This window comes from Scophthalmus maximus, chromosome 10 (genome assembly GCF_022379125.1).
Source record: "Scophthalmus maximus strain ysfricsl-2021 chromosome 10, ASM2237912v1, whole genome shotgun sequence".
NCBI lineage: Eukaryota > Metazoa > Chordata > Actinopteri > Pleuronectiformes > Scophthalmidae > Scophthalmus > Scophthalmus maximus.
In genome coordinates, this window is record NC_061524.1 from 16,452,803 (window position 1) to 16,480,490 (window position 27,688).

The following is a 27,688-nucleotide window of genomic DNA, read 5'->3' on the forward strand; positions in this document are numbered from 1 at the left end:
TCCTTATGCACTCTCAATGTGAATGCAGTGTTCCACTCGTGCTTTTTAGAGAGCAATTCAATTCTTGATCAAGATCTCAAGCTGATGAAGATGCAATTGAACAAACAAAAGATTTGCAGTAAATGATTGCATCAACTTTTCATCGTCTGGCAATGTTGCGCCACAGCACGTCGAGCAGTTTTCCTGTTCACTTCGCGGCAGCGGTAATGGACCGGAGTCAGCCGTGGTGTTCAGAGAACAAGCAGGAGCCTCGAGCAGCAAACCTAATTTTATTTCAGGAAGTGGAATTGGAAGAATGTGGAAAAGCATAAATATTACGGAATGAAGTGTTGAGGATAAATATATCTCTCGCTGAAGACAACAGGGTGGATTCTTTCTCAGGCGATCCATCTCTTTAGTCAACAGGCTGTGAGGAACATTTTTGAGGTTAAGCCAAACAGACAGCTCAGACCAGCACATTAATTCCCTCACAGTGTTTGCTGTTGGGAAAAACACTCCGCGGCATCTTGGTGGGTATGATTTCACTTCTCTGTTTTTTTTAGTAATCATTGAGCGTGAAAGGGAGTTTCTGCAGCTGTAAACTTCAATTACCCTGGATTCAGTCTGTGTCTGTTAGGCATTAATAAGGAAATATTTGTTTTGAGATTAGACGACATTCAGTAAATAATCCCAAAGGTTCATCAGCCAGGAAATGTAATTAGTTTATTCAGTGTTGGTCTGTTACCATACAGGCGAAAGCAGTTGTTAGTGGTGTGATTTTTATTTCATTTTAATGGGGGCCATCTGGGATATCCTGAAGACTACACGCAGCCCAGAGTCTGGACTCTGTTAACTTTGGTTGAGTCGGTTTCGATCTAATAATTAAACAAACTCCATGACTGATGTTATTTCACTTGAAACCGTAGCTGCGACTTCTTCCGAAAGTGAGCGTCACACTGCAGGTTGAGGTACCTGTTTGTGTGGATAGACGTTGATGTGGCATTTGATACATTCTTGTCCCATGTTGGCCCAGGAGTTGCCACTCATCCACTTCCTCTTACACTTGGGGCACTTGTACTCTCCAAAGCATCTCTTCTTCCCCTGGTAGGGTGTCAGCCCTTCACCTTTGGGCCTGGCCTGGTAAAGAAAGAAGCAGGTATAAAACTTTAGACATGCATTCAGTACAGCAACAAAAAAAAGAGAACCTCTTGCATTCAATAATAGATTGGGCGAGCCTTGACGGCAGGGTGTGTCCAGCCTTGTCATGCTAATATATCCAACTTCATCATACAGCATACTCCTAAACAAAGAATTTTGGCACAGTATGTGGTTATGCAATTGACATTTACTTCCATTACAGCTGTGTTAAATTACTCCTCTGAATCTCATGAGGGAGATGATTGCGAACAGTCAGTCAGCCATGAAAAAAAACACTGGCCCGAGGGCAATAATGTTGGGAGGAACGGCTCCGATGACTTCATTTTGGCAACTTCATTTAGGCCACTACAACAGCGATGGAGGAAAAGATTCCTCTTACGCCTAAAAGCATGTCACAAAAAACAAACGCACTGCTTAAGTGATCGAAAAGGATAAATCACAAACTGTCCTCCGTCCTGCCTAGAGAATCCCGGATGAAGATGTATTAGTGGATTTGCCAGAACCTGTCATTATCAGTTTTCGGCCCCATCATCATAATAAAAAAATCATCCCAGAACTTGCGTCTGCCTCGTGACAGTCATTATTCTCCTGAGAGTGGTTCATTTGGCGAAAGACATTGGTGTAGCAAGGACTTCTGTTATTTTATCTAAAATGCAAAATAAAAAATGCTTCATGCATCGATAAAAAATCTAATGTGACGGGAGAAACTGATGGCAGCTTTCCAGAACGCTACAAAATGCTCTGCATTTAGAGTGAAATCAGACCTGTCCAGTCCACTACCGATCCCCCCTGCAAGACTGAACATTGTTTTCACTGTCGCTTTTAACATCGGCTGCAGATGTCAGGGGTGGATATGGGGGGGGGGGGGGGGGGGGGGGGGGGGGGGGGGGGGGGGGGGGGGCACAGGAGAGGTACGATCTGAATCCCTGGTCTTCCCTTATTTTGTCCCGGCCCGTGTGTGAGTAATAGGAACTTTAATCAGAGGCATCTGGCGTTGTCCTAACAGACGTCAGCGCTCTGCATCAGCACCAGCGAGCCGGCGCTAAGTACGAGCGGCTGCGCTTCGATCTGGCCCCTCGACAGCATGACCTCAACCCCACTGTCAGCCCTCGCATCTCCCACTGTGACAGCACGCAGGCTGGAAACTCTGACTTCTGCTTGGCCCGCAGCACAACAGTCGATACACACCGAAATGGCCGTCTTGATGCAATCAATGGGCATTCTCAAAAGACAGTGCCATGGCAACATTCTGTTTGGATGCTCTCCTCCGAATGATCCAGTTACAACATGGTCCAACAGTAAACTGGCCGCCATTTTCACCCAAACACCGAAGCACAGCACTTTTCTACACTTCTGCTGCAGTGAAAACGAACCGCTATTGTACCAAATGATGAAATAAAAAGAGATTATTCTGAAAGTTTCAAGATAAACCGTGATCAGAGTACCAGGTGTACTACACTGGTGGTCCAACCTTAGGCCTCCTCGTTGATATGGAAATTTGAACGAGATTATTTCCCGTTACAGCTGTCGCTTTAGATGTGAAATATCTCTCCCTGATAGTGCAGCCAGGACTCAGCTGGACAGAAACAGCACTCATCCTCCTCATGACCATTCCTCTCCCGCTCCATGCTGCGTCCAGGCTCTGGCCTTGGCGTTTGGCCGCGCGTCACGCTCTGTCTGCAGCTGCCTCCATCTCCCCGACGGGAGGATTTGAAGCTTTTCTCGGTCTTCTGTGGTAGTGAACACAATGTTTTGGGGTCGAACGGGACAAGCAATTTGAACACGCCACCTCGGGCTCTTCATCTGACATTTTTTAAGATATAGTAATCAATTGGTTAATTAAAAAAAATCCGCAAAAATATCATTATCATATGTATATACAGTGATCACATTTCTTACTTTTGATTAACATCAAAATAATGCAGTTTACATACATTATTAATATGGACAGTAAGTCGGTAAGATGCAACAAAAGTAATCCGCAACTTATTTGACTCAGGCCATTGCAACACGTTGCCTCTCATGGAGGTCGTGGACCAAGAGCAAGTTTAGGACCTGAAGTCATTGACTTCACTGGCACAGCTGGTGTTGCACAAGTCACAATAACATCTGGACTGTTGTGCCACCACTGCCAAAAGGAGGCAGCCTGAGAAAAAGATGGCGCTACATTCGGGGCAGTAGCTAAAGTGGAGGGAGCTTCGGGTTTCCTCACTTACACACACACACACACACACACACACACACAGGGCCCGTCTTTCCATTTACACTGGGGCGGCGGATTACAAATCAAAACCCTCCGCTGTAAACACGAGAATGACCGAGTAAATGTTTTAGTTAGGCTTGACTTCCAGGAAAATAACCACGCGCAGCATACACACAGTGCAAATGACTAATTTTAATGGACCTGCGTCAGCACAACGCACATCACTCTGGAGATGAGCCTGCATGGGAGGACGCGTTTTGTTGTCCTTGCTCTCTACAAATAAAGCCATCCAGGCTCATGCCAGGAGGAGAGCTAAATGGACACGTCTGAACCAGTCGGAGCGTCTTTTAGTGTCCGTCATGTGGAAGCGAAGCCTCTGAACCGGGACTCGGTCGATGGCGCCAGTAGCAGGAGATGGCGAGCGGTGTTTGTCGTAACACTTTGACAGCGCCTTGCTTGCACTCAGTCAATGTTTGTTGACATCCTCCACAGAGCACCGCGTGTTGTTGAGATAAGGGTGTGTGTGTGTGTGTGTGTGTGTGTGTGTGTGTGTGTGTGTGTTTGTGTGTGTGTGTGCAGGACAGTATCCATAAAGAAGACAGTTAAGCTTGACAACCACAACTAGTTGACCACATTCCCCTTTGCTCCAGATTGCAGCAGGGCCTCATTATAACACACACACACAAACGCGCGCGCACACACTACGGGTCAGTGAACGGTTGCATAAAGCACACATGCACATGTGATATACACATTTACTGATGCAATCTCTACGAAAAACACGGCCACACACAGGCACAAGCAAACACACAATGTCTCTCTCTCCTCTTGTCCCCTTTATCACCCAGACCGATATGCACACGAGCACACGCACGCACGCACACACACACACTCACATACACACACACACACACACACACACAAACACACTCAACAAATTCCACATCCACAGGTTTTCATACACTCTTGAGACACAACTGGAAAGTCTCTGCGCAAGGTTTCCTGCACTCCTCCCACTCAGAGTTTAGGCCCCGCTACAAGGACACAGATGATTCTTTGGTTTATATGTCTCGGGATTAATGAGCTCAGAAACTGCATTAAATAGAATAAACAGAGCTGCGCGTCAGACAGTAAAACAAGAAAAAGGGAGAACAAAAAAACTGGGACACAAGAGAACAAGATGAACAGATACACAAGAGAAAAAAGCCCTCTAGGACTGAGGCAGGAATCAAGAGTCGGATGGGAAACAGCCTCCTGCTCCTGAAGCACTCTGTAATGAAGGGGGGTCTAAAAACCTGCCACTCTAGAATCGGAATAGAGCATCCACACACACACACACACACACACACACACACACACACACACACACACACACACACGAGGAGACAAAGAAAAGTGGACAAATACCACAAGTCCCACAAGTCGCCCGAGCCAACTGCGGAGAGACCCTCCAATCAGCCCCCCTCAGGAGGGCGGAGTAAGGGAGGGAGAAGACTGAGGGACGGAGAGCGAAGGAAGGAGGAAATCTAAATCCAAAGCAGATGGCCTCCATAGGGGCAGAACACGAGAAACACTGAGGGCAGTCGTAAAAATCGCGGCTCTGCTTTCAATTAGGCCATACATCTCAGAGACGGGGGGGGGGGCGGCGAGAGGGAGAGAGCGAGAGAGAGAGAGAGAGGGCCGAGGGATAAAACGGCGTGAACTTACCGCTGTGTATCTGACCACAACAGCAGCGGATCGGACTCATTATCATGTGCAGGAATGCAGAGAAAATTCTCTTGGGGGGCGGGGGGGGGGGGGGGGGGGGGGGCTGATTTTAAAGAACACACGTGTGTGCATAAACAGAGCGATATTAGGAATCTGAAACATGTGCTCTGTTGCAGGGAGTTTACTGAATTTTTTTCGAAGACGTGTGTTTAAGTAAGTGATCCCAGTCTAGACAACACCCACCGCGATGTCCTTTTAAAAGGTAATTCAGGTAATAGCGTGGAAATTGATGAGAAGCGATGCAGCCCAGCCAGGCCATCCGACCTGAATCCTGTAGATTCAATAGCATGCTGCCACAAAGCCATCTTCACATTTCACTGCAGTTTGAGTCATACAAAAAAAAGATTGGCTATTACTGACCACTGGGAAAAATGTGGTCCATACCACTGTCTGGAGGCCCAGAGGTGATCTTGCATTTGGTGTTTATCTCACATTCCAAGTGAAGAGTAATGACCAGTGGACAGACACCAGACTTTACACTCCCAGACCCTCGCCCCCCAAAAAACCTGAAACCTTAATCCTCCGTCTCAAGAAACAGAATAGGTTAGCCTTGGTTTAATATGAGACGTCCCTTCCAAGCACAACCCAGGGAGGAATCCTTCTGGAGACCGCCGGCTTTCAAGGTTGTGGATATGGAATTTCATACTCTCTCAACGTATTAGATGAGACGCGGACCTACAGTTGCTTTGGGCTCCACATATTGCCGACAGTCGGTCCCCAGGCAACACATATAAGACGATTCCGCTGACAGTGCAGAGTTTTTATACAAATATTTCATGCCAGCGAGCCATTCAGTGGTTTGTCTGTTTCTACGAGAAAACAATGGATTTTGTAAGTAAAACAACATTGAGGCTTTGGAAAATGGTTGTTAGTAAACCCACTTTATTTTCTGGTCCGAATTTGGAGAGCAGGAAAAAAAAAAAAAAACCCCATCAAATGCAACATGTACAGAAAAGCAAATGTTCTCGTTCATTTTCACGTATTTTCAAATGTAAATCTCCAAGCAATACTTCATGCTCAAGCCAAGGCCCTTCCTTACAACAGAGCACACCGACCCGATGCTCTTCATGACGACGGGGGGATTTATTTGGCATGATTTTGATGTTCCCATCAACGTTACATGATCACTGAGACCCAGACACAAAATAATTCAGCGCAGAGTAATTACACTGGTAGGAGGAACGGCCCGAGGTTGTTTGTTCGACCACACCAGAAGGAGAGAAGCAAAAACGTTCGTTGGGTCATTTGCAGGGAATAATACTTGCAGAACAATTCCCAGTGCACAGTTTGGGCTTGGGCGGACCACATCAAGGCAGCTCGGATGTGAAACACGAAAAATATGCAAAGAAGCGGCATACTTTCACACATTGCATTATCTTATGTACTGTTCCTCTCCCCTTGGTCCGAAGCAAAAAGAAAGAAAGAAAGAAAACGAAAATTCGATTCAGGAGGGGGCCGTCTTAATTTGTCTAAGTCCTTCCTCAGTTAAGTCATCATATCTACTTATCTACTACTCGTCTGACATCACAGCAGCTCCAGAATAAAGATCTGAGGACGCCTGTCAGTCAGAGCGCAGGGCCAAGCGAGGGCCTGCAGATGGCCGCTCCGCTTCAAGTCTCCCACAAGAGTGACACAGTCACCACCTCAGCTGTGTGCCGCTGCACACGGAACAGGCCTTTTTATTTTTTTACTGGCTGTTTCCGCTGCTGGACTAAACAGCCCCGCAGCCATGCCAGAACCTCGGCCAGGTGCATTATGGGGGACTGTTTATCAATCCGACCATGCACTACGCGCTCTAAATACGGCCAGTGTTTCCCGCGCGTCTCCCTCTGCCGTCTTTCTCACCTCTCTCCCGCTCTGCGCGGCTCCTTTGCCGGTGCAGCTGTCTCTTTCTAATGCGGGTAAGGAAACGTGGCTGGGGCTGAAAGTGACGGGGGGAACAGGTGTGCTGTTTAAGTGATAAATTCGTCCCTCGCTCGAGCACAATGCACCTCTGTTTATGAACAACAATCCCCCCCGCCCGCCCGCCCCCCCCCCCCCCCCCCCCCCCCCCCCCCCCCCCCCCCCCCCCCCCCCCCCCCCCCCCCCCCCCCCCGAACGGGGCAGTGCAGAGGAGATAAACAATATATTCAGGCTGCCACAGAAAAACACGTCGGGGAGGGGAAAATTATAGGCTGCAAAATCTCTCTTTGCAATCAGCATCAGAACAAAGGCCCGGCTGGAGCCTGTTTAAAGAAACGTACAGTCAAATTAGTCTGAGTAAAACAAATGCGATATGCTAATTACAGTCAGATGCAATTAATCCAAGTCCACATTTTGTGACTAATAATTACACCTAATGACCTGAGACGTTACTGTGCAGTCGATGCACGCGTGGCTCCGGCACGCGGGGAGGTATACGATGATTGCGTCTAAGATCACAGTGTGCAAATTTAAAACAATTGCAAAAAAAAAAAGGGTTATCAGAAGCCGAATAGTGCTGCCTTAGTCCTGGCTTGCTGGGCGCAGCCCCCAAGCCGCTGGGCTGCTCCCCGGCGTTCCGTAAGCGCTCCGATCCCTCGCTAGCATCTGGAAACCATCAGTGTAAACAAAGGAGCAGCGGAGGAGCTCAGGCCCCGCTCTGCCTCTCCGCATTCCCCAGGACATCACTCAGAGAGCCACGCAAGAGCACCGAGCCGCCCCCCCCCCCCCGAAAAAAACCCTCGTGTATTGCATTACACACATCCGCACATGTCTGCGTCTCCACTCCCGTGTCCCCATCTCGGGATCTGTACTCGGTTTGGTCGCGGCTCCGAAAGAGATCGATTTGCAGACAGAGCGGACGGGCACTGAAGGCCGCAGTGTTTGCCCCGGAGTCTTTCGGAGTCTTTGTTTGGTTTGCTCATTAACCGTAGAATTTTCTGATAAGACTTCTAATTGCTTTAATGTGCCGTCAGTGAGCATGCTACCCTGAGCTGTTTGATGACGGCTACACCGGGGGGGGGGGGGGGGGGGGGGGGGGGGGGCTTGATGTGGTTTAAACCTGAGAACTGGTTCTCCTCTGTGAAACATCAAGACACAGATCAAAGCATCCAACATGTCCGATACTTACCCCGAGACACGACCGGGAAATATTTTCCCGAATTTTTCGCAGTAGAATTTCAGTAACCCTGTATCTATTAATCATGTGGGTTTGTTGTTTTGTTTTTTTTCCCGTACAGATGTGTACAAGATGTGTGGTTCATTGAGCCTCGTAACACTGAACCTCACACTTAGGCAAACACCACGACGCGTCCAAACACACGCCACGGAGCACAGCGGGGGGTTTTGTAGTTGTGTCTCCCACCTGTTACAGGAAGAAAAAAATATTTGCATATTTTGTGAAATCTGTTAAACAACGGTGACTCTGTGTGTATGTTAGCCATATGGAGGTCACTGTGGCTCCTGACTGCCTCCTCTTCCTACCGTTGCTTCACAGCTCCACGGCTATAACTGCTGAGATAAGCGTTCTTATCTTGTACCTCTAAATATAAGCCGCAGCATTACACCATCGTCGTACGGCACACAGCCTCGATCGCACACACCCCTCAACACCTCTGCCACCGAGCACACAAATGCAAGCATGGATTTATTTATGGATTTCTTTACGTAAAGGATGAAACTTTGATAGAGAGTTTTTCCTCACGCAGGCACACACACACACACACACACGCACACACACACGCACGCACGCACGCACGCACGCACGCAAGCACACAGTGTAAAACCAAGGTCATAAATGTCTGTTAGACTTTCTTAAAGCCCAATGCCATGGCACCAAATGTCTAGTTTTGTTCATCCAACGGTCAGAGACCTGAGGCAAAGAAAAACAGTTCATGGAGCTGGAGCCAGGAAATGTTTGGCATGTTTTCTTGAAAAACGATAGTTGCATATTATTTTCCTGTTGATTGTTTCACTGACAGCTCATTTCAGCTCTGATAACGCCAGCCATTATTAGGAGATAATAATCTCAACCTAACCCCCCTGCTGATTTTATACCGAGAAACCGTCTCTTTCATATAATTTGTCATTCACATCCTTTGATTTTCGTGTTAGAGGGCTGAACGATGACTTAAATAGATGTTTCAGCTTTTTTAAATGTATTTCAGGTCCGTCAGTGGCTACAGTATACTGTAAGTGTGGTGACAAGCGGGAGCTGGCAAAGCAGTGCTACTTACAAGAGGCTATTTGCAACACTTACCTCCAACTGGATAGAAAAAATATATATGCTCATAACTCAAGTACATTTCCAAACAATAATTTGCAAATGTCATAATGTAATGATTAAATAGACTCACTGACAAATATACATTTTTCTATTTTTTTTCTTCAAATTAGTCGGTAAATGGTATGTGAACCAAGTTTCCCATCAGCAGTCCGTCACTCAGCCTGTTCCATCTGAACCTGCACCCTGACCCACTCATGTGGGTCCTGCTATTCTTAAAAAGGTTTCCTATTCTAGAAGCTCTTTATTTTAGCCTTTCGTGTATGCTTGACATTTCATTAGACTAAAAAAAAAAGTGGTTTACTCACAATAGCACACCCAAATTTTTTCCAAATCTAAACATTCCTGTGATGCATTTCTGCCGTGGCGAAGTCTATTGCTCAGGTGAAATGTGTTAGGGAGGCAGCAACGTTGGAAGTGGACATAACACACTTTGTCAAAGTGTGTAAAAATAATACATAATATTTTTTTATAGCGCTCCAGCTCCATGAACTGTTTTTCTTTGCCTCAGGTCTCTGACCGTTGGATGAACAAAACTAGACATTTGGTGCCATGGCATTGGGCTTCAAGAAAGTCTAACGGACATTTATGACCTTGGTTTTACACTGTGTGCTTGCGTGCGTGCGCACGTGCGTGCATGCGCGCGTGTGTGTGTGCCTGCATGAGGAAAAACTCTCTATCAAAGTTTCATCCTTTACGTAAAGAAATCCATAAATAAATTGACACTTTGTCAAAGTGTGTTATGTTATGTTCAATTATTCACAGCTATCTGAAATATTAAGTTATTTTCAAACGGGGTCACATGGACCTACAACAGAGCATCACATATCATCAGTGTACCCTATGTCAGGTGGACAGCAGTTGCATTCATAATAACCTGAAGCTGAATATTCTAAATGAGGGGCGATTTCGTAGGGCGACATGGTTTTCCCTTGTGGATTTCCTGGTTTAACTACTGAGGATCTTTTACAAAGCGCTTTGAGTTCGTTAAAAGCTCTATAAGAAAATATTATGTATTATTTTTATTACTAATATGAATGGGTTTGTTATCTCACAGACAGGAGAGTCCCTTTCCAGCTCTGATGGAGACACCAAAACAGTTAATTCTAGGAATTGGTCTCTAAATACACTCCCTGTGTGTGTGTGTGTGTGTGTGTGTGTGTGTGTGTGTGTGTGTGTGTGTGTGTGTGTGTGTGTGTGTGTGTGTGCGTGTGGGTGTGCGTGTGTGTTCCTGTCATACACTACCATGGGGACTATAATTCCAGTCTAGAAACCCGTTAACTGAGGACAACTTGGCCAATAGGGGGACACAAGCTGTCCCCCTATTGGGAAAAGGATAACATGTGTGTCAGTGGTTAAGGGAAGGGTTCGGTCAAGGTCAGGAAGTGAAAGCTATCACGATGTGTGTGTGTGTGTGTGTGTGTGTAAATCGACTGCATTTTATAGCGCTTTTCTAGTCTCATTGAGAGCGAATACACGCACCGAAAAAAACCTTTCTGTCATGATGTTAAAATAGAACAAGAGTCTTGACTTAACATTTCCTCAGCTTCAAGTGAAGTCCCACAACGATACAGGGCATATTACATGCCGTATGTTGGGTCTATTTTTTGACATGCTGAGATATCACACAGGGAAAAGGTAAATCTAGACAGCTGTAGCTAAGATAAAACATCCCACAGTTATTAGTCATGTCGATAAGTAGAGAGGCAGTGCCAGACAGTATCAAAAGAGGTATTATGCGCTTTTGAATATCATAAGTCCCTTACGATAAACTGTTGAAGCACACTTCCAAGAACAGTATACTGGTTTCATAAAACTGTTACAAGTCTATTTGTATTAATATAATTTTTAAACACCAAGGTTGCCTGCTTCGCCCCGAAGAACTCCCAGAAATAGTTTTTTGTTATAAATTAACTTTTTGTTTTTACTACCCACTGACATCCATGTGTTTTTGACAATATATTGTGGCTTAGTTCAGGAGGAAGATCATAAAACAGTTTCTAGTTGTAGGAAACAATGCAGCTTGGCAAAAAATAAATAAAAAAATAAAGTTGGCTGTGTTGACATTACAACATGCTGATCTGTTGATTTAGATTTAAAAAAATCTCTGCTAAGTCATCTTTAATGATGTTATTGCTTACAAATGAAATCTGGTGACCTGCAATTTCTGGTTGTTTTGATAAACTACAGGTGGGGGCTCTTTTGTTATATGTAGTTGCAAGCAGATTATTACAATTAATATGCTTATGTTTGTACTTCCCAAAGAATGAGAGGATATTTCTATTCCTCCGTTATTATTCTAAATTCTCATCTTATTAAACAGGCTTGTTACGCAATGAAAGCAGACGTTACAGACATGTGCATGTGTGTATGAATGTGTGTGCACGTCAAAGTTTTCCTCCTTGGTCACAGACCTACGTCAGTCGCGTCCAAGACAGCTGCAGTGGCGTATCACCATGACAGCGTGCACTTTGCCAAAACCCTATTCCCAGATTCCTCGATTTCCACAACCCGGCTTCCCTAATCAGCCACGGATCTCAGAGTCATGCTCTTGGATGACTGATGGATACGCCTGAGAGTCGAGCATGAGGGTGTTTTTGCTCACAGCAATAACACTCTCTTGTAGCCAAACTGATGTTTTTGACAGAATCCCTTCTCTCTCTCTCTCTCTCTCTCTCTCTCTCTCTCTCTCTCTCTCCCTCTTCATGCTTCATTCATAGAAAACACAAGTATGAGCCAACTGGGCCTTGGAATCTGTCCTGGTTGAACCCAGGAACTCAGCTCCTTCAACCCGGCGAGCTTGACATCGAAGCTGCCCCTTTTCGCAGACACGGGATATGTCCTCCGCACTCCACCACTTCCCATATTTACAGAGCGTTAGGGGCTAGTGCTAGTGTGAGTTTCCCCCGGCCCTCTCCTCGCTCTGGACTTAGCCTTGGTCCCACTAAGCCCAACAAGCTGTGCAGCTGCACAGCAGCGTTGGGTTACCACCAGGCCAGTGAATGACAAGAGCAGGTTGGGTGACAGGCCGGGGCATACTGAGGCGCACGAAACATCTCTGCCACAGGAAGTTCACATTACGGCTGTCTGTGTTTGCATGTAACATTTGCAGATGTGTGTTTGTGAGTGGATGTTTTTCTGTGTGTGTGTGTGTGTGGGCGTGTGCGCGCTCGTTTGTCTGTATATTTCTGTATGTCCCTCTGCCAGATATACTGAACACGTGTGTTTCTAATCTCAGGGTCTCTTGGTGTCAATGCTATATTGGACCTATGGCCCTATATGGTTGCTCAGTGCTCTCGCTATAAAGGCTCTTTCTCTGTATAACCCCCTCAAAAGAATAAAAATATGTTGACAGGCAATCAATGGCCACAGCTGTTTACCACAGTGACGACGGTTGTCTGTCTGCTGTGACACAGGGAGAGAGAGAGAGAAAAAAAGTGTCTGATACCGCGTGTCTCCAGCATCCCCGATAAGCCTTATCTGTTTACAGAGCAGTCTCATGTCGCGCACTCTCCTCTGAAAACCCGACTGACCGAGTGAGTGTTAGAGCAGAGACAGATGCAGGGCCTTCAGAGCCTTTGCTGCGACTGGAAGGAAGATCAGGGGTCACCCTGTAAAAACATTCCCATGGTGCACCCCCCCCCCCCCCCCCCCCCCCCCCCCCCCCCCCCCCCCCCCCCCCCCCCCCCCCCCCCCCCCCCCCCCCCCCCCCCCCCCCCAGCGCTCATCCTTGCCAGAGACTTCCCGGCACACTACAGGGCAGTGAGTGCAGAGAGAGAGAGGCAGAGAGGCAGAGAGACAGAAAATGCAGGTCTTTTTTTTTCTTTTTTCCTTTTTACAGTGGGGTCAGTCTCCAAAATCTATTTTCTCTAGAAAGTTACAGGGGGAACTGCGTAAGTGATGTGAAAAGAATAACAGCTACAATTAAACGGGATTTAGAAAGAACACATTGTGATGGGGAAAAAAGTTAGTAAATCTTGAAATATAATTAAGAAAGTATGTTATTTTCTCGAGAAACACAGTCTTCATGAACTGGGAATAGCCTCACGCCAAAATAATCCCCCAAAAAATGTTCTTCATTGTACCATTTTACATATTTCCTATGCTGACATTTCACCAAACAAGCAAACTATTTAACTCTTTAGACAAAGGCCTAATCAGTTGATGAATGTTAAATGTTCATATTCATGTAACTTTTCATAGTACTAACAGTGCTAGTGTACTATAGGGTTAATTTAACCTAATCCAAATCCTTTGTGTTGGCTTTTTTATTTAAGAAGATTTAACATCTAACAATTTATGCTATAATGTGTGTCAAGATAATTTTATGTCTTCTTTTCAAGTTATGGTCATTTGATGCTGCACATCAATCGACTTTCAATAAGTTAATTCATTTGTTTAAAAGAAATCCTATAGAACATGTTTAAAGGGGCTGAACTGTCCCATAAATTTGCTTCTTTTATTGCATAATCTACTGTACATATATTTTTGACATTGTAAATGGCATTTCATATTATTTAACAGAGGAAATAATTAAGCCCTTTGTGGCCTTGTGCTCCCTGTGTCTGTATTTCCACTGTTTACTTTTTAACTTTAATGTCTTTTGATTTTAACATGTGCAAAATAAGAGATAGTGCAAAGATGATTTGCACACACACACTCACACACACACACACACACACACACACACACACACGCGCGCGCGTGCGCGCTTGTGATTTTAAATATTGACCCAATCTGTGTTTCAAACTTGTGGTTAACACTCTGGTGATTACTGAGAGAGCTGGAGCTCCTGGGTTCCCTGCCAATTAAGGACTTCATGATATTTAAACATAAAGAGAGAGAGAGTGAGAGAGACACACACACACACACACACACAGAGAGAGAGAGAGATGTTACAAAATCAGAACCACAGCAGAGGCCCCTATAGTCTATATGCTGACATTTATACAAACTATAGGAGCGGATGTGTGGTTTGTTGCTGTAATTATTTTTTTCTTCTCTCCCTCTACGATCCGAGACTGTATCCAAACATGCTTGAGTCTGACGCACCACTGTGATGCAGCGTGGGCCCTGCCGGGGGAACAATACAGGCCTGCCTTCCTGACCTCTGCGTCTAGCAGATCCTACAGACGTACAATGACTGCCTTAATTACCAGACTCCATTCCCACCACTAGGGCTTTCCCCAATGGTGCCCATTCAGAGCCACAGTCTCTCCCTAAGGTGGCCATTCAGGCGCAGCACAAAGCCAGCAGTGTCAGCCCCTGATCTCTTGACACCGAATCCAGTGCTGTGCGCCAGCGCTCACAGCTTAGCAGTGTCTATGTCAGTGCGTCTGCGTGTCCACCCGCTCTGTCAGTCTGTCTCAGATCACCAGCGACTCTCTGTTGTTCATTTGTGTCAAGAAACGGTGCTGCTGCGGGGAGCAATTAGTTCGACCACATACCGATCAACCAGTGGAGATAAGCTCCAAATTTAGTGGCTCGTTTGATGTTGATGGATTTTTCTGCTGGGTTGACATGCAAAGTCCATTCCAAGTTATTTTCACCCTCTCCCTTTCTCAGCTCACTAATGCCTTTAAGTGGGGAGAGACATGGTAATGGTAACTGTCACGTCATAGGTAATAATGTAAACACCAAATGTATGTGTCTATTAAGTCTGTAAAGTACATTGAAGCTCACTGTGATAAGACTGTGTCAGTCTCAGTACGTGAATTAGTGTCATTGCCATGTGGTGTCCCCCAGGGATCGATCTTGGAACCCATTGTATTCCCAATAGACATGCTGCCACTTGGTCAGATTATCAGTAGTATTAGTAACATCTGTTATTTGTACACCGACGATACCCAATTGTATTTTTCATTATAACAACAATGAATAGATTGTCAAAATAGCTGCATCTATAGTCAACTAATCATTGGATCTCTAGTTGCATCAATCAAATAACAACGCAAAATTATTTGTTTTGTAAAAATGAATTTGTTAACAGTGTATTTCACATTGTTTATGATAGACATGCAGTATATATTATACATGGAGTTGATGAACTGACGTGATAATGTTATCACACACACTTCATAAAGTGCGTGTGTGTGTGTGTGTGTGTGTGTGTGTGTGTGTGTGTGTGTGTGTGTGTGAGCCTGTGCTGTGCTGTTTAATCTGATATTGAGAATCATGGAATTTCAATAACATTGGTACCAACTACTGAATGTATGGTATTGTGACATCTCTGGTATGAGCTAACAAAGCCCTCTGGTCCTGAGAAGTGAACAGGACATCATGCTATAGTGAAAATCTGACTTTTGACTCTCTGATGTTCTCAGTGAAAGGTGAACCATCCTGTTAGAGTTCCTGAGGCCTCAGTGTATGGCTGCTGACCCTCATGACACCGTGGTTGTCAAAGTGTTGTTACTGTACAAGTCATTGCTGGCATTGTTTCCATTATTCTGTAATAGGACCGCGATCATTTCTATAGTATCCTGACATGCTGACGATATTTGGCAGTAGAAGTGCAATAGTTTTCAGTAGAAGAGTGTTAGAACTGAATATATTTCTAAAGGGGTCAAGCTAAGGTAATAAGAGACAAAGCCTAAAGAAAAAGAAAAAGAAACTTAAAACACGAGGAAAGTAGATTCTAAAATGAGCGGTGACCTGGTTTCTCTCATCCTGGAATCACGAACTTACATAAAGCAAAGTGACAAGCAACTGCTCCCAAGCACTCTATTGTTTATTTTCTTTTATTAAGTCCAGCCTACGTTTCACAGTGCTGGCTCAGCGGCGTGGAAGGCCAAAGATTCGTATATAACAAAATATTACATAAGAAACTTTCGAGAGAGTAGAACATCTTGCATACTCCTGTTGTGTTCAAGAAGGGTTCCTCAGCTCACAGGAGGTACAAATGCATTTAAGAAGAGACAACTGATGGACTAAAAGGAACTAAATTATATCTTCAGAGGACGGTGTGTTGTCTTCCTCCAGCTCTCTCCTGATGATCCCTTTGGATCATTCTGATCGCATTTCAGCACTTAATCCGAGAGCAGCTGTTGAGTCTACCTGCCTCGTGGTAGAAGTAAACGCGGCGCCGCCTCCCCGAGATGGGGCTGCAAGTGTCAAAGTAACCAAAACAGGAAGTGGTCCGATTGTTGTCTCAGCAGAAACTGAAGAGGAAGAATGGGATTTCTGCACAGAACACAAACCAGCTGGCAGGAAACCGCACTTTTATCATTCTTTTAACTTTGATTTCCTTTCAGAGGAAGCATCCTCGGTCCCCTCTCGCTGGCTCGCTGTCCCTCGGCCCGTGTGCCCTTCGCGGGCTTTTGAACTCTCCCCTCTTTGTGTCCCTGTGACACAGGCCAACCCAGTGGTGCCCCGTGCCATGACAGTGACACATCCAAGCTGAATAACTCCAGCCATGTCAGAGATGGCCCGAGGGCACAGAGCTCATCGGAGGGGTAAGCTGTGAAACATTCTCTCATGACAAATGCTGAAGTGTGACTGCGGTGTTGAGAGATTGTTTATGGACAGGGTTAACAAACTGCAGGATGCACAGAGAGAAGGGGGGGGGGGGGGGGGGACACGACACAAGAAGACAGAAAACAGCTGTTGGACGCAGAGTACCTTGTAAATGCATGATTAAAATACAGATCTCTTTCTGAAGGCACGAGTTAAAGCTAAAGGACAGACGTCGGATCTGTGCACGCTCTCCACCCAGGAACATTAGCCTCCAGGGGACAGCCAACATCTCCAGCAACAATAAACCCACATAATCTGTTGCTGTTCAATAATCAGCGCTGCACTAGCCATCAAAGAGGGCCTCGCAAGCTATTTTAGACCGTTTAAACGCATGTTTCCAATACAGGAATTGACAAATGTTTTGCCAGAGGCTTGAGGCAGAGCTGTTATTAAACTGGACTCGAGATTGCGCTGGAATTTCTCTTTTCTTTTCCTTTTTTTCTTTTATTTTATTGAAAGCTACAGGCCAGGTCATGGACCAAATTCTCTGCAAAGGAAGAGGAAGAAGTTTTTTGTTTAAATTCCAGGACCAGCTGGGAAAGAACCTGAACCGGGGTTAAGTGAACCATACAGTTTTTCCATTCTCTTATACGTCCTTTTTAAATATAGAGCTACCCATAAGCAAGGCACTCGCGGTTTCTGATTAACAATTACAGCTGAAACGCCGATTATATAACAACCTGGACTCTTCCAGATGTGGTAGCCTTCCGTCCTTTTGAGTACATATTCACCTGAGACTTTTATATGAATAAAAAAAAAATACCTGTATCTAACACATGGTGAAATGATTAAGGAAAAGTAGATGCTGCTACTTCTGGTATCCTTCTAGCATTTTGTTTCTAGTAAATTTGTTTATTTTAATATACAAAAAGAGTATTTTTCTACAACCTCCAAAATCCTGTTCAGACTGGACGTGTTAGAGAGAAAAGGGAGAGAAAGTGCACGCTGAATAGCAGGGACTCATCTGGAGACCTTAAACCTGATTCAATTAATATTTGAGTGAGACACAGCAGGAAATTGGGTGCGCCCACCGTGGGCTAAAATACTTGTTTTCCACGAGCTGTGCGCTGATGTAACACGGGGAAATTATAAGCTTGCAATGTGTATTATCCACCGACTCTAGCCCCATCCCCTTGTACAACAACAAACTGAGACATTATAACAAAGTGGTTGCACAATTATCCCCACACGGCTGCCAGCCAGTTCAGGCCCACTGCTCTGTCAAAGGCAAACACTGGGAGAAAAACCAAATTCGTTTGTGTCAAAGCAACAACCGCCGCTGTTCGTTATCGTAGACAAAGTGCGCTGCAGTAATGACAAGTCATCAAGTCTATCGCCACGACCGGAGAAAAAAGCACGCAAGTCACACTCTATACTCAAAGTGTGATTCGCCTCGGTGTGAAGAGGCCCCCCTCACTTCACAGCTCCCCTCAGGTCGCTGTGTTGACACTGTTATGGGAGATTATGGCGACCATTTGTCAGACTGCTGCTGAAGTTACCACCACATGAGGTGTGAGGTCCGTCACAGTAACTGGCATATGGTCACAGATACAGGTGAGATACGCGCCAGAGGAGATTCGGGCACGGTCAAAATCACAGGGGTGGCGATGACAGGAAATGTCAGAACTTGCACTTGAATGAAAAGAAAAACACTTTTTGAATGAATCCTTATTCATTTGGCTGAGTGTAATAACTTGAATGATTTGTTACATATCTGCATATGTCTCAAATGAGCACCATGTCAACTTAATATAAGCATTGCCAGTGTTCTGAATCAGATATCAACACTAGGGCTGCAACTTACGATTATTTTCATAATCGATTGATCTGTTGATTATTTTCTCGAGTAATCGATTAGTTGTTTGGTTCATAAAATGGTGAAAAATGTCGATCTTGTTTCTCAAACCTCAAGATGATGTTTTGTTTTGTTATAACACCAATGATATTCAGTTTACTGTCACAGATGAGCAAAGAAACCAGAAAATATTCATATTTAAGAGGCGGAAATCAGAGAGTTATGACTTTTTTCATAATAACAACTTGAACAGATTAATCAATTATCAAAATAGCTGCCGATTAGTTTAGTAATCGATTACTAATAGGGTAATCGATTAACTGTTGCAGCTCTAATCATCACAGACACACCTGGAGGAGAACTACCTCATGGTTGTACGCCTCCACCAACCGGTCAAGTTGGAGGAAATGTGGTCATAGTCACCGATTCTGTTCCTGAGTAATGGCGTTAAATAATGGCCAGAAAAGTGTTTTTGCAAAACATTATGACGTCAAAATGGAGCCGACATTTGACCTTCTGGACATAAAATGTCTACACGTCATCATTCTAACCTATTAGACATTATTTTGAATCATAATTAATGCATTCATGCTTAATCGTGTTCTTGCCGAAAGTTAGATAAGAAAATTGACACCCCTTCCAAGACTGCATGTTAAATGTGAGGCTGCAGATGAGCTGGTTAGCTTATCTCGGAACAAAGACTGGGAAATAGGAAAAATCTTGCCTGGTCTGCACTTTACAACTCACTATTTCAACACTGGGGTTTTTTTACGTAGGGGGGGGTTTCCCAATGTTTCCAGTCTAGTGCCTAGTCGACCAATTGCTGGCTGAAGCCTTACATTTAATGGACATATATGAGAGTAATAAAACAAAATCAATTAACTCAAGGCATGAAAGCGGATAATCTTATTTTCCAAAATGTTGGATTGTTGCTTAAAATTGCCCCGAAAACTTTGAGTAAAAAGCTCCTTCATCAGCACAACATGTTCTGCCAATGTAGTTCTTTTTTCACATGAGAGGATTCTCTGCATTTTCTTTTTGCTTGTTTAATCCGTGCTTGTGGGCAGTACTCAGCAGGAAAAGGGCGCTCTCTTTGCTTCAGTAAGGATTTAGCTAAGTTTGGATCAAAAAGCGATGATAGTTGCATAGTTTTCCTGATGAAACGGATTAGCTTAGTAAAATTACTATTTTTAAATAGTAATTTCACAAGACATTTAACATATCATTTGATACCACATTTTCAGACTTCGACAGAAAAAGGCTGTGAAAGCAGCGAAAGCGAGGATTAAAGCAGAAGTAGCAGTGTTAAATGTTGTGTCAGTTATTTTTGGCTTATAAGCGTTCATAAAAATAAGTATTGTACCAGTTTGAAAAGGTCTGAATTTGCCCAGAAGAGAAAACAAAAACTTGCCCAGGAAACTGTAAATCTGAGGGATTGAACCAGGGGAATGCATCATGACCAGGAACGGGGGCAAGAGTAACTCCAGAGTCCACACAGAAAGCACACACTCCACCACACACACACAACTGCAGCAGCAGCAGCAGCAACCACCCCCACGTATATCCACAAACCTGCATTCTGGCAAAGACTGTTTTTCCATGTGTTAACCTTGCTACACGGAGACAGGGCAGGAGGATGCCATTGAACGCATCGTTTCGATCACTCAAGTCGAGAGGTGGGGCCAACTGTTGAACGGATTAGTCGACTGAACGGGACCGCGTCATGAGTGCAAGTGGAAGATATCTTGGAAGGGGGCCAACGTGTGGCAGCGAGGGGCATTCTGCTCATAACCGGGGGAGCGACCTCATTTCCCGAATAAAAGACAGTTTACATAACACCTCTGTCCCCATGACAGGCAGCACTGGGCAGCTGTTGCCAGGCCTGTGGCTTTCAATCCACTACCGAGAGTTCCCTGAAAAAATAATTCTCTCCGCACGGCCTCAGGCCTCCTCTGTGCATTTCCAACAGTAACATGTTGTAACAAAAGGGGTCTTAAATTTTAAGTCGTGCATAAACACTTCAGTAACCTCAACTATTTAATTGCCTCACGTTCAGTCTCCAAGAACCAATGGAGAGGGTAGGAAAAACATTAACCGGCTGATGGATCCACCGCTATCTCAATCGTCGACTCCATCTCCTTCAAGTCTTTGGACAGCGGTGGTGGTTTTAAAAGCACAATCCCACTTTCTTCTATTCGAAATCGACCACACACTAATTCGGATGTGTACTTGGAAAAAAATGTACTGATTTAATTGCAAGTATTTATCCAATTATCACATTAAATAGTTAATTCTAAGAATGAGAACGACTCCTCAGTTTAGTGCGGGTGCATGATGGAGGGAGGCTGAACAGAGACGGGATAATAAGTATAAGCAGGTGTACAGTTTCCTGCACTATTTATTATTTCCTTCTCTTTTTTGTGAACAAATTAAGACAAAAAATAAAAATGCACATGTGGGTTGCTTAAAACTTTCTGACTCGCCTTCCATGCCAACTGAAGTAAATCTTTACAAATGATAAGTACCAATGAATATCTTTTGTCCTAAAACAACCAAGAGATTGAGGGGTTTTTTTTTTCAAACTTGGGTATTGTATTGTTTTTTAACACATATTTGGTGTTTGGAACATGTCAACCCGGATGTCTGTCTACAAACGTTTAAACTGAGTGATAAAAAACAGCACAGTAAAACTTGGTAGGGTGAAGCAGAGGAGGATGCATGCCATCAGAATGTGATTCTCCATGCTGGACCTGGACATGGATGACAAACTTAGCAGTGCTCTGTGAGGCAGGAGCCTCTGTTTTCATTGGCAAAGAAACCTCTGGACAGGAGGACAAACTAACTGGTACGGACACATTCATCCTCGAATGCATTCCAGTGCAGGCAGATACCCGAATCTCCACGGGGCACGCACAAATGATCGGCGCACGTGAAATGAAACAGAGAACAAGAAAAATATTGTTTGGAAAATGACACAAAGTGTTGGCGAGGAGCGGAACTCTACTCTTGCCATTATAAAACCTCATGTTTCTATTGCGAGATGTGGTGTCTTCAGCTGGTTAGGTGAGGAGGAGCCCTCCTTGGTCAGGCATGCAGTGACAGGTGACTGGGCAATAAGTGCAAGCGATGTAGCACAAATGGAAGGTGAATTTATGGAGGGACAAATCCCCAGAGAGACCTGAATAACCGAGATGGCGTTGAACTGTGTAGGTGCGGAGGCCGTTTGGGGACTCTGCTGCTTTCTGAGTTACTGTTGGCAGTTTAACGAACAGCTGAAATATAAACCAGAAGACGGCTGTGTGTGATATTGAGGTCCTGAGTGCTTAAATCCACTGCGAGATCGATTTAACATTCAAAGGGGTTTTGTTTAACACGGCGTAGTTTAATACGTTCTCGAATCCCGCGTTGTTTCATCCAAACATTCGAGCCTTTTCCATTTTGAAATGGCACAGTGAAAGTGTATACACCACACGGGATTAGGAATGCTGTCATATGGAAACCATAACAAACATGCTAGATTATCTAATACTCAATGTGCACCAGCTCCAGTGGGGGAGTATCCGTATCATTTGATCAATGGTCACATCAACATATACAGCATTACACAAAGGAGAAAGGAAGGCAAACGTTACATGTCGAATGATATACTACTACCCAATATTTCCCGTTGGACTTGTCAGTCCATGATCTAATTCCCACACATTGGAGTTTGGAGCTGTCCAGGAGATATTTCATCAGTACGCAGGTCTTTTACAGACCTCCCGAGACCAGTCATCATATGTCATAAAGCAAGTCAAAGCATTTTAATCTCACATCTGCTCCTCATTACCATTCCATGCAAAAAACAAAAACCCGGGGCCTGGGGTTAGGCTGTTGCACCTCACCCAGGGAGGGGGGAGAGGAGAAACCGGGGAAGAGGCAGAGGAGAGACAGCGAGAGCGCGGAGCTTTGCGTAACACCACAAATACACCACAGCAATGTCATAGTCCATTCCTCCTTCAACAACTCAACAACTTCCACAAAATAGCCTTCTTTTTCCCTCTCATTTACATGCATGTTTGAGTGATTGCACACTTGCCTCATCCGACTGGGCCTTGGACATTTTCACCTAGATTAAACGTAAACTGTCAGGGACTATTTCAATCGTAAATGTCTCCAAGTGCTTTCGGAGACGAGTTTGGATTTCAGGAGATGACAACAGCTGGAACCCCATTAGTCACACATTAGATTGTCGTTAGCGCCACTGCTAAAACTCAAAATGGATTTATTTACCATGGTGCCTCACAAAATAAAAAAGAAAACAGTGAAGATTGTATCAGCGGAAAAAAGGAGAAATGCAACTCTACCTTTGTGGATTAAAATAATAACTTCAGTTTACACGTCAGAAAAGATGGAAGAAGATGAAGATCTTCTGATTATTGGAAACAAGCACACACAACTAACACAAGGATCCGGCAACAAAACGGACAGCCTCACCTTTGACTCTTGAACTAGCCCAACAAGTTCATTTATCATGCTTATAACTGAGGGTGTCATGTAGTCTAATGCTGGGGCAGTTAAGATGCATGCACGCACACACACACACACACACACATACACATGACTACAGAAGACAGAGGCCAGCCTGTTTAACAAGTAGGTCAGACCAGAGGCAGAGAGAGAGGGAGAGAGGGAGGGAGAGAGAGAGGGAGGCATTGCCTGAAACAAGCACAACTTTCGTGTATGGATCCAATGAAAGTATTGAATATGTCTAATGTCACATAATTATTTGCAATACAAAACATCACATTTTAATGAAACAATGAAAAGGTATGTATATCCACCAGTGTTCTTTTTTTTTCTGATTATGTTGTAAGATATTTGTGTCATCTTGTGCCCAGCTTATGTGATGTGTGTGTTAGTAAGTCTCACCTGAGGGCAGTCTTTGATGTAATGGCCCTTGTTGAAGCACAGGTGGCACAGGTAGTTGGGCGGGGGTCTTTTGTTGGGTTTTCTCGGCTCCGAAGAGAGGGAGAGGTCTGAGAAATGGTCCGTCAGGGAGTTGAGCCCGTCCACTATGTTGTTCAGGGAGCCATAGGGTGACACGTTCTTGTACACGTTGTTGTTTAAGGCCTGCGAAATGAGAACAACTTCAGACAACGGTTCACTTTTCACATATAATTCTTAAATCAATCAATCTCGACACACCCCCTCACATTCGTTTCACAATTACCAACTGTCAGCGTTTGTGTGACTTAATATACGGTACATCATGCCTGACAACATCATCATATACAGCACTGCACTTCTGGTTCGGAGGTCGAGCGACGCTGAGACTAATCATCAATGTCCTTTCTATGCACCATGTTCTATTTTCTGTTGTGCAAAGCATAAAGAGAGAAGACAGAAAAAAAACTCCAAGATCATTTCTCTCAATAAATTCGGAACATCTGGCGAGAGGCCCAGCTGTGCTCATGAGCTGGAAAAGTACTGAGCATGTCCACAGAGAAAGACAGGACCTTACAGAGGGTGACCCACTGTAAACAAGATGGGAGGCATGTTCTCTCGTCGGCCTGCGGAACATCAGCAATGTCACCATGCACCGTTGGCGGTAAACTAGCCATGGTCAGTGTTTGTAGTCTGCTCTGAGCCACAGAATGCGCCGTTGCATGCCACGGGCAGGGCCCAGTGAATACATGGAAGATGCCCTCTGAATATTAATAACAGGGGAAAACATTGCCTGCAGTTTCCCCATTCATTCATGTTTTCTCTCTCTCTCTCTCTCTCTCTCTCTCTCTGTTCGAATACAATCCGGAAGCGAGAGGCAGCACTTGAACTCTGGGTGATATAATGCTGGTGATGTTTTTGACAAGTGTAACTAGTCATCTGCCTCGACATTTAATATTTCACCTGCGCTAACAACAAATGTTTGAAACACCACTTGCAGATAAAAGTATCACTGAGAGCATGGGCATGATGAAATCCCCCAAATCCAAACGCTTCCTCCTCACCGGTGGTCAAGCCTCTTTTTAGGTCTTAGGTGTGTGTGTGTGTGTGTGTGTGTGTGTGTGTGAGTGTGTTAATGTCGATGTTCAACGCCCCACGGCACAGAACCCTTGGCAACCTGGCCCGAGCACAGAGAGCCAGGGCTTTGTCTGCAGGCTTTGCTAACCAGCTCCAGCTTCAAGAGTCATGTTCATTTATTACATGTAGTCATCGTAAATCAAACGTTACGGCTCTGCAGCTCCTCGAAGCTTTCCATCCGCCGCGTGTCTTATCTTCGCTGTATCTTTTTCTGTGCTGCGCATTAAGCACGGCTTGCGGAAATGTACACGTTTGTGCGATTGCTAAGATGAAATGATTCTTTTTACAAATATAAAACAGGAAAATTTGCCTCGGCTCATGTCCGTCACACTTCTTCAGGTAGTCCTGACACCTCCTTCTGTCAGGTCAGGGGAGAACAGATTTCACACATCTGCCAATGGCGGGGGGGAGACTGTTTATTTTGTGTGTCTGTGAGTGAGTGAGTGACTGACTGACAGAGCGGGAGGTTTGTGTGTTTATGTTGTTTACGTACGCGTTGGCCAACAACAACGAGGACTGAACTGATATCATTACCAGTCCAGCGAGGGGGGGGGACAACCGCAGCAGATCTGTGTGACTGCTTTCACAGGTCAAGGGATGAGGTGTCGCACAGCAGGGAGCAAACACACACTGATACGTTTAACCCAGAGCTGTGGCATCTGGCGGAAACTCAAAAAAGAAAGAAAAAAGTAACTGATTTCAGGCTGAATAAACGCCACAGCAAATTATTGCACGGGTCAGATTAATCCCGAACGGTTACAAATGTTCAAAAGTCACACTCAAAATCGTTTGTTGTCTCAGCCTGGAGAGCTGGATAGAGAGGGAGAAAAGCGTAACGGACACTTGCACGAGGCTGTCCGCAGGTGAGACGGCGGTAAGCACACTTGACTTGTAACACAAATCAACAACAAATTCATGAATTTATCATTTTCACTTAAAGCAGACTGTGGTTTGTGATCCTTCACTGCAAAAACAACCGCACGTTTGCATTACTCATTTCATAATCAATTCCCTGCCGTTGTTTATTTTACTTGGCTCAGCCAGTGAAGTAAGTTGCAAAATGCCCCCCGCCCCCCCCCCAACCCTCAAACTGTTTCCAGACTGTGTTTTCCTCAGTTTGCAACACTTGTGGATAAAATGGCATTACACAATTGCATGTAATGTATAATGCACATATGCAGTTTTCAGAGGACTGTTAGATGGTAAGTTACTTCAAAAAGGCCTCTATGTTTACCACCATAATAATAGACACCGGCGCTTGATGGTGAATACACCATCCATCCAAGACATACTGTAGCATCATAGTGACATAGATCTAAGAAGCTCAGATGCAGTACACTGTATACTGTATAATCTTTACTCTACCATTTAGCCAGCAGTGCAGTATGTGATTAGTTTCTGTGCGTGCTGCATGTGTGCATGTTGGCGGGTGCAGTTTGAGGGCTGTGGTGATGGGGGGGGGGGGTTCCTCTTTGCACAGTGAGGTTCGCAGTATCAGGTTTTGCGCCCTGCAGACATTATCAGCATGTTTGTCCCTAAAATTACACCGAGCTATAAAAATAGACAGTATGAAAACAAGCTTTGACTTTGTTTGCACAACCTGGTCTTGTTGCAAAAAAGCCAGAGACAGCAGAGCTCAGCGAGAGGGCCGCAGTGGTCGGTGCTGTCAGAGACAGAGGCCTGCGGGAGGAATCTGCTTCCATCTGTTAGCCTGTACCTCTCATACCAGAGGCAAGTCTGTTGTAAATGCCTGCACAGCAGTTTGACCTCTATCTTGAACCGTAATTTACCTGTATGCTAAAAAAAAGAGTGCTTAATCCTGAATTATTTAATTATGAAACTAGAAAGGGAACTGAGTTGTCTATATATAAACCTTGTTGTGATATTTAACTATGTGGTAAGAGCTTAACTTGCTTAATTCAGCTTTAAGAGGCTTACCCAAATTAAACTGCATTTTTTCCCCCCAAGACAATCCTACTGTATTACTATAATAAGGGATAACTGTGATTCTCACAAATGAGTTTATATCAATAGTCTGACACTACATACTATGTGTGCCATACCTCCGGTGGAATCATAATATCCCCACATGATTACTTTGGCTTTACAATTATCATTACTTTTTGTTTTGTTTAACTTGGCCTATGAAATGTTCTGATTTGTTAAGAAGTGGTTTGTCAACAACATTGAAGAGGTTCAAACCCTACGACTTAATAAGAATACTTGAACCTCTTGTCCATATTAGAATTATCATGGCGGTTTCTCCTTCCAGAATATCCCTATGCTGTGCGCGCTGAAGCACTCGGTAACGCAGACGCGCGACAGTCGCACGCGCCACTGCCCCTCACTTTGGTCGCAATCTCACAGTCTGAAATATCCCAGACATGCCCAGGCCGTTTCACCTCGTTCCGCTGCAGCTGAAAGAAGTTGTTGAGATAGTTGGAGTTGAGGGACGAGCTCAGCTCCGCCGCTCCGGGCGTCTTGCTGAAGTTGAGATCCGGGTGCGAAGAGTTGGGCTCGGGTCGGAACGCGTCGAACGCGCTGGTCTGGTGGGGGTCTTGCAAGGAGAGGTAGACCCAGTTGAGGAGCTGCGCGGGCTGGTACACGGAGGCACTCGTGTCTATGGCAGACAGCAAGCTCATCTTTCAATTCAAATGGCTCGAGCTGATGATCCGCCGCTGGTTCCTGGACTGGTCTCAAACTCCCTCTCCGTCCGTCCCGCTTCTCGTCCCCCGTTCCCCGGCTGATGGCAAGAGCTCCTCTGTTCTTCCCTTAAAGGGCCCTGTGCTCCTCACGCCGGGAGCCTCGTCCCAGTCAGATGTTTCTCAAAAGTCATTGCGCTAACATGTCAGTATAAAAACTGTTCCCCCCTGCGCCCCATGGTCCGCTATCTGCCTTTATTGCAGCGGACTCGCAGGGGCTCTTTGGATATGTAATGAGGACGACTCTGCGTCACCGGGGACGCAGG

General features: G+C 44.9%; 1 protein-coding gene across 1 annotated transcript in view; it reads right to left on the reverse strand.

Annotated features, from left to right (window-relative positions):
* The window catches only part of zcchc24 (zinc finger, CCHC domain containing 24), a 34,460-nt gene extending 6,823 nt beyond the window's left edge, over positions 1–27,637 (reverse strand). Inside the window, exons 1-3 of the mRNA XM_035605693.2 lie at positions 27,123–27,637; positions 23,569–23,769; positions 952–1,116 (exon numbers count right to left, since the gene is read on the reverse strand). Of these exons, the coding sequence (XP_035461586.1) occupies positions 952–1,116; positions 23,569–23,769; positions 27,123–27,362 (606 nt within the window). The 5' untranslated portion in view covers positions 27,363–27,637. The remainder of the gene's footprint in view (positions 1–951; positions 1,117–23,568; positions 23,770–27,122) is intronic.
* Positions 27,638–27,688: the final 51 nt, after the last annotated feature.